This window comes from Apis dorsata, unplaced genomic scaffold (assembly GCF_000469605.1).
Source record: "Apis dorsata unplaced genomic scaffold, Apis dorsata 1.3 scaffold_87, whole genome shotgun sequence".
Taxonomy (NCBI): Eukaryota; Metazoa; Arthropoda; class Insecta; order Hymenoptera; family Apidae; genus Apis; species Apis dorsata.
In genome coordinates this window covers 767121-774035 of record NW_006263385.1, presented here as the reverse complement: position 1 = coordinate 774035, position 6915 = coordinate 767121, and the positions used below count along the sequence as shown (strand labels likewise).

At 31.5% G+C, this 6915-nt stretch overlaps 1 protein-coding gene across 1 annotated transcript; it reads right to left on the bottom strand.

Annotated features, from left to right (window-relative positions):
• Positions 1 to 54: 54 nt before the first annotated feature.
• LOC102678154 lies at positions 55 to 1143 on the bottom strand. The gene is made up of 2 exons (XM_006611394.2): positions 577 to 1143; positions 55 to 381 (listed from the first exon to the last, which is right to left on the bottom strand). Exons 1-2 carry the CDS (start codon positions 1007 to 1009, stop codon positions 104 to 106), a joined length of 711 nt encoding a protein of 236 aa, XP_006611457.1. The 5' UTR covers positions 1010 to 1143; the 3' UTR covers positions 55 to 103.
• Between the last annotated feature and the right edge of the window lie 5772 nt (positions 1144 to 6915).

Below are 6915 nucleotides of genomic sequence, written 5' to 3'. Positions count from 1 at the left end.
TATATATATATATATATATATATGAGTTTACTAACGCATAAAAATAATACTTACTTACAATGATGAAATGCAATTTCATATAAAATAATATATTCATTACGTATCACTTTGTTCCAATGATAGATTCTACACTAAAAGAAATTGTTGATTTCTTTTCTAAGCAAGATCCATTCTTAGCCACAGAAATATCGTTATGATCATTTACAGCGGAAGTGAAGTTATTAAAACTTTTCTTCATTTTACGAGGTTCCGTGACTTGTTCAAACCATGGAATCGTAGAATACATACTTGGGAAAGACTGTATTTTTTTCGAATCTTCAGATTCTTGTTTATATTCTTGATTTTGTGACATACCATTCAACAATGGAGCATTAGCGGTGACTATAATAAAAAAATAATATCAATGTACAATGATATCGAGTAAAAAATACTAATATCATAGCAAATAAAAATATAATAAATATTAATAATAAAATTAAAGAATAAAAGAATTTTATAACTCCATTTATACTTCTATTAAAAAAAAAAAAAACTCTAAATTAAATGTACATTTTGATTTATTATATAAATACCAACATGCTGCAGGTAAACCATGGATCGTTTTTAATCCATAGAATCCTTGAGTCACACTAATGCTAGTTTGCGTAAAATGCAATTGATGTCGTTGGATATTCTTTCCTCTTCGACAGATTGGTGTTTGATCAGTTTTAAAATATGAAGAACCGGCTGTATCAATCGGCGTGTGACAGACTGTTGAAACATTTTCACTGAAGAAATTTCCTTGAGCTTGCTGTTGTCTTCTGAGCGCAACTTGAGCGGCCATCACTCGTTGCCTTTCGACCACCAGCAAACAGCAAGGACAACGGCAATCCTTCCATGCACACGATTTTTTGTGACCCTTTAAACCGGAAATCACCCCGTGATTCCTGCATCTAGCACACTTTGGACTTCTTAAACGTTGCTCAATTCCAGAATTTACTTGATTCGAATTATTATTTTCAGTCTTCATCTTAGATAGTTATTCAAAGGATATTCCTTAAAAATTACTTATTTTTTAATTTTTAATATATTATTGTTATAAAAATGATCATCAAAGTATACACTATATAGAATTGATGTAATTTCATATTTTAAATCTTCACGTGATCATTACATTGTTTGATTATTAAATTTTCAAAAAAACGATTTAACAATTATTATTAATAGACGTAACGAAAATAAACAAGACTAAATGACAAAATTTATATTTTATTGAAGTGGCGTGTCTTATTGAACTCATTTATCGAATATCTTTTCGCGAAATACCCGTCAAATTGTTCCCTCGTTTCCAGCTTCTTGTAAGATTCTAACCCGATGAAACAGTCAGTGTACACTGTTTGAATGAGTTATATACATAGAGGAATCTTTTTTCCCGGTTGAAGGAGGTGTCTCTGCATCTCCTCCTACCAATTCGAAATGTATTTTTAGAGAAGGAACATGTTGGGATTGGTTCGAAACGCGAAGAAACTCCGCCACCTTTGTAAACCAGGAGCCAATCGAGATCAACTTGAATCTCATTCTTCTTATTACTGTCAACTTGTATCACCTCGAGAAAAAGGAAAAGATCTTCGTTAAACTCTGTACAATTTCTTTGATTACGGCCACCGTGAGGGGATCACATGGATCTACCGTGAGCAAGTAGTAGGCACAGAGAATTGCTTTACGCAAAACGAACGAAGATTTATCGAGCATGACTCCCCCGCGAGGAACAGATATATACGCTTACTTATTTGTTCGATAAAAAAATGTAAATGAGATGAATCAACATTATCATAAACTAAAGCTAATAGTTTCTAAATTCGTTCAATCGTTGCTTGATCGTCGTTTTTTGTATTTAAAAATCAAAATATTAACAAGAAATTACTAACGATATATCTTTGTATTGATCAATCACACGGATGGAGGGAAATGAAATAACACAATTAAAATTCTCTTTTGGTAAACTCAATTTTCTCCTCTTTGAAATCTAAATCCAATCCTTTCCAGTCCGACAGAGTATATAGATTTTTACCCAAAACAAGGGTAGAACATAACGTTCAGGGATTCTCTTTTAACATTTAAGCATTGCCTGAGTTGAAAGAACACTCATACGTTAAGAAAACATACTCGAAACTAATATTAACTGTGCGTTGGCAACATCCGAGAGGATCGTATTAACGAGCTCTTAAAGCAAGATCACAGAAAGAATGCCATGTGGCCGCAGCTGGCGGTGTATACCGTTGTTAGTCGAACGTGATTCTCTCTCTTCTATTTTTGCAGTATGGAATAGGACGAAAAGGGGTAGGAAGATTGCACTATCCTTCGCTTTCTGATACTTAAACGATATTATATTTTTAGTTGTAACCGAAAATGAGCTCGTTTTCTTGGACACACAATGACGTTTCTACGGATCAACTTTAGTAGCTATCTTCCACGTATAAGTCTAAGAAGGTCTTTATATTCGAATAATATAAATCTCTTGGGTAAAATAAATCGTTAAATTTCGATAGATTATTCTCTCTTTTAAAAGGACGACTTCTAAAAAAGTAAAAGAACTCTTTTTTTTTTTTGTTTCTACGAGACGACGAAGGGAACCAAACAATCAGACAAGTTTAAATTTATATCCTGGTTGGATAGGAATGCATAAAACGCACCGAGGAATTTGCCCTAATGAGCGTGGAACGAAGGGGTGTCACTTTAGACGTTTCTCCCTTTTTCTCCATCAAGCATGGACAGCTTTGCTCGAGGGTGTTGTCAGTGGGGCAAATATGTTGACAGGTCATTCAACATCTTTCCACCATTTGGCAGATCCCCGTTGAAGATGCGTGACCGAACTGATGTTGCACCTCGGAATATCCATAGCTAAGATTGGCTTTTCCCTGTACTCATGCGAAAACACTGTGTCCTGGACTAAGAATTTTAACAAGAAAATTATTAATAACAAGATTAATAACAAGAAGAGAAAAGGAAAAAAGGAAGAGGAACATTTTCCCTTTTTTAATTTAAAAACTAAAAATAATTCTAAGATTGTATTAAAAAAAAAAAAATGTTAAAATTCTAAAATTTAAAAAAAGTTATCTTAAAATTATAACAATAAGGAAAATGTATGAAATTAAAATAAAAATTTAAGAAGATTAAAATGAGAGTGTTAAGAGTAGGCAACGTTCTTGCCTTTCTGATAATTTTGACATTTGCAAATCGATGCACTTTGCATTTGTTCAGGTCCGGGGGTTCTATGCATAACACGGTTATCCGAAATCCTGGTATATACGAAAATTAATAAATCCATCAATCTGACAGTTGCAAAAGTACCCCCACGATTGAAATTCTTGCGCGTGCCTCTTAAATGCGCGCTCAGAAGAGGAAGAAAACGTGTGAGCCTCGAAGTTGTAAATATGTTATGTAATTCAAAATTCAAATAACCATAAATTAAATGAACAAAACATTGCGACAAAGAAGCAACTAACCTTTTTAAAAAAAAAAGAAAAAAAAATTCGAGGCACACGGTAAAAAATTGAGCGGTATCGTCGCAAAAGTTTGTAATGCAATCGTTCACAAAACAATTATACTACTCTTCGATTATAAATATCATTTCATTCAATTAAGGTAAGATGTGTGCGAATGTTATTCGATGCACATTCGAGAGACATTTTGTCGAAATAAAATATGAAAGAAGATGTATTTTCCATCGAGGATAATTCTAAAATATAAATAATTATTTAAAAATAAAATTCTATGGAATATGGAATATTTTTAATTTATTCTTTTATACTGCATACATACATTTTTTGATTTAGCCGTAACTAAGCTGGTGAGCCAGTGATCAAACTCAATTGCGATGCCCCACTGTACCAACAACTTCGTTTGGTATTTAGGAAAGTTCATCGCAGGTTTTACAGGAATGCTTTTCTTCTATGTGGTTTTCCTGAAAGAGAGGTAAATTTTGACTTTCGAAAACCAAAGAAGATAAACATAATAAAAATATGTTTATTACAGGGAATACACTTGCTTGTGTAGAGCGAGAATGCGAGAATTCTTACGTCGTAAAGGGGAAAAGTGAGTCATGTTGGTCATACGTGCGAGATTTCTCCAGTGATCTTTTTTAATTTTATCTTATATTTCTTTTTCTCCTTTTTTTATTTATATGATATAATAAATGACATATAATAAATTGTTGCAAGATCCTAAAGAATATCGCGCATCGTATGACCAGCGATATCATGTGCATCGCATAATCATAAGTTCTAATACTTAGTACTAATTCTTGTCCTTTAGACGACCAGGCAGATGCGAATGCAAAGAAGGGTAAGCATGAAACCATATTCTTTCAAAAATGATATTAATTTAAATTTAAATTTAAAATTTAAAATTTCATTATATTTTAACAGCAGAGCTCGGATCAAAGTCTATGCTTGTGGCTGTAAGAAACGTTTGGACATGTAAGAACGTATTATTATAGCAATAATATGGGATTTTTTATTTTTTTTTTTTCTCTTATACTTATGAAAAAAAAAAAAAATATTGTGCGACTTTCAGGGTATACGAAGATCCGGGAATGGTTTTTGGAGAACGACCAACCGATATCGGAGACTGCATTTGCATTAGGAAAAGGCCTTCCTAAAAATGAAAATGGTAATTTCGACTTCCCCAGCAAATCGCTGTAAGTCTTACCATCGTGAATGATTTTCACGATACAACAGCTCAGTGATCTCGTGGTTGCTTCGATTGCAGACGTATCATCATCAAATTGGACGTGCTGTCTAACGATGCTCAATCGAAAAACCAAGGTAAACGAAAAGTGTATCGTGTAATATATTATAATGCTAACAATAAATTTTTATTTCACGAATACTTAGCTCATAGAATCGACTATCAATGAACGAAGAAAACGAATGGGTAGACACTGTCTTTTTCGCCATTGCAGTGGACTTGTATGCGCTCATAAATTAATGAAAAGAAGAAAAAACAGGCAGCATTGTGTTCATCTACGCGTTTCTCATGATGTTGTTTCCGATCATTGGAGGATATACGATAAATCAATGCATAATAATAAAGATAATATTAAAGATGGAAAAGAAAATAGTGTTTCGAATGAAGAAATTATAAACATGTTACATATGCATAAAGGAGAAATTTCAAACGAAATTTCTTGTAACGCCGAGAAAAAAGAAAGTAAAAAAGATATTTCGGAAAAGGATAAAAAAAATATAGAATTAAAATCGACACTTAATCGCAATATTCCTCGATTATCTCCTCGAATTCTTGAAACTAGATGCGAGGAGAATAAAAATTTTGAAAAATCAAATATTTTAAAAGACATTCGTAATGATATAAAATATCCTTTAAAGTGCATTAACGAAAATATTTTGGAAAAGAAAAATAGTTCCCATAAAACTAATAAAATCGATACACCGCGAGAATGTTTGAGAAAAACTTCAAATAAAAAATTTTTATCAAGTGATCTAAATTTCAGTAAAACTATTATAACAGACAATTGTATGAATTCAATTTTGTATCACGATTTACGAAAAAAATATACTCCTACTATCAAAAATAAATTGTCAAAAGATTATTTGGAAATTGATAAAGTTGTTGAATTCAACTTGTCTTCGGAAATGGAGGACGCAGAAAAAATTAACGCGCATCAAGAGTTAGACGTTGATAAAATCATGAATAATTTTTTGAACGATGTACAAGTATTTCCCTTCAAACAAAAGCAAAGATGCAATTTAAAACACTCTATAAATAAACATCAATTTTCGAATTCAAGATTACAGAAGAAATACTCATCTCGCAACAGTAAAATTGGTTCAAACATGCAACAAAAAACCTTTCCTCTTTGGTATAAAAATACAATGAAGCAGAGAAAACTGTCAAAATTTTTCTGTCAAAATTGTAATTGTAATACAAAGTTAGTTAGGCCATTTTTTATAACAAAATTTATAGAATAAATTTGTTGCTATAAAATATATTTTCAATTTTTCAGATCATATAATTATAATGGTTCCCGATGGAGTAGCAGGAAACAATTTTTATCGTATCCAAATTCTTCAATTCGACCACAGTACAATATGTCATTTACAAATTTACAATTGCATAGAAATAATAACATGTGTGAATGTCTAAAAATGAAAAAAAAAAATGATTCAATGATAGATCCTAAATTTGTATTGTCTCACGAAACTCGTTCGTTTAAATATAAACCACAATCGATGAAATATAAAGAAAAACCGACTATAGTTATCTTCAAAAACAGAACACCTAGATCGAAGAATTTAAAGAATTATAATTCACCGAGCACTTCTATCGGAACTATTGAGAGTTCTGTTCATGACAGTTTAGATACGTGTCCATGTTCAATTTATAAGTCACCGCGTTATATGATATCAAATGATCAATATAATAAATACAATACAAAAATAGATCCTCTTCTATTATCTTCATCATCGAAGTCATCATTGTCGAAACGATGTCATTCTTGGTCTATATTATCACAAAACTCTATTTGTCATAGACAAGAACCAATTTCTTCTTCTTGTACGAATATTCAATTATGGAATAGATTTCCTGAAAATGAAAAGAGAAAAAACACGTATCTTTCCTCGAGCTCATGCTCATGCTCCATATCATCACTGTCAACATTCAAAGATGATTACAGTTTAACAGAAACAGATACAGAAGCAAAACAAATTCAAAGATCAGAAAGGAAGAAACCAAAATTTTGTGCACAAAAGAAGAAGATAATATATATGGATAAACGTCATGTTAGATGGAATATTAAAAATACATATTAGAATTAACAAAAAAGAAAACAAATGTCTAATGTAAGTAAGCATGATATAAAAATAAAAGGGATTGAGATTGTTGAAGAAATATATTTCAATTATAAGAGTACTT

Excerpts from the sequence above, each read along its gene's own strand:
- LOC102678154 (XM_006611394.2), bottom strand. The coding sequence starts at position 1,009 with ATGAAGACTGAAAATAATAATTCGAATCAAGTAAATTCTGGAATTGAG. Across the intron at positions 382-576 it reads CCATGGTTTACCTGCAGCAT|TCACCGCTAATGCTCCATTG; the intron begins GTTGGTATTTAT and ends TTTTTATTATAG.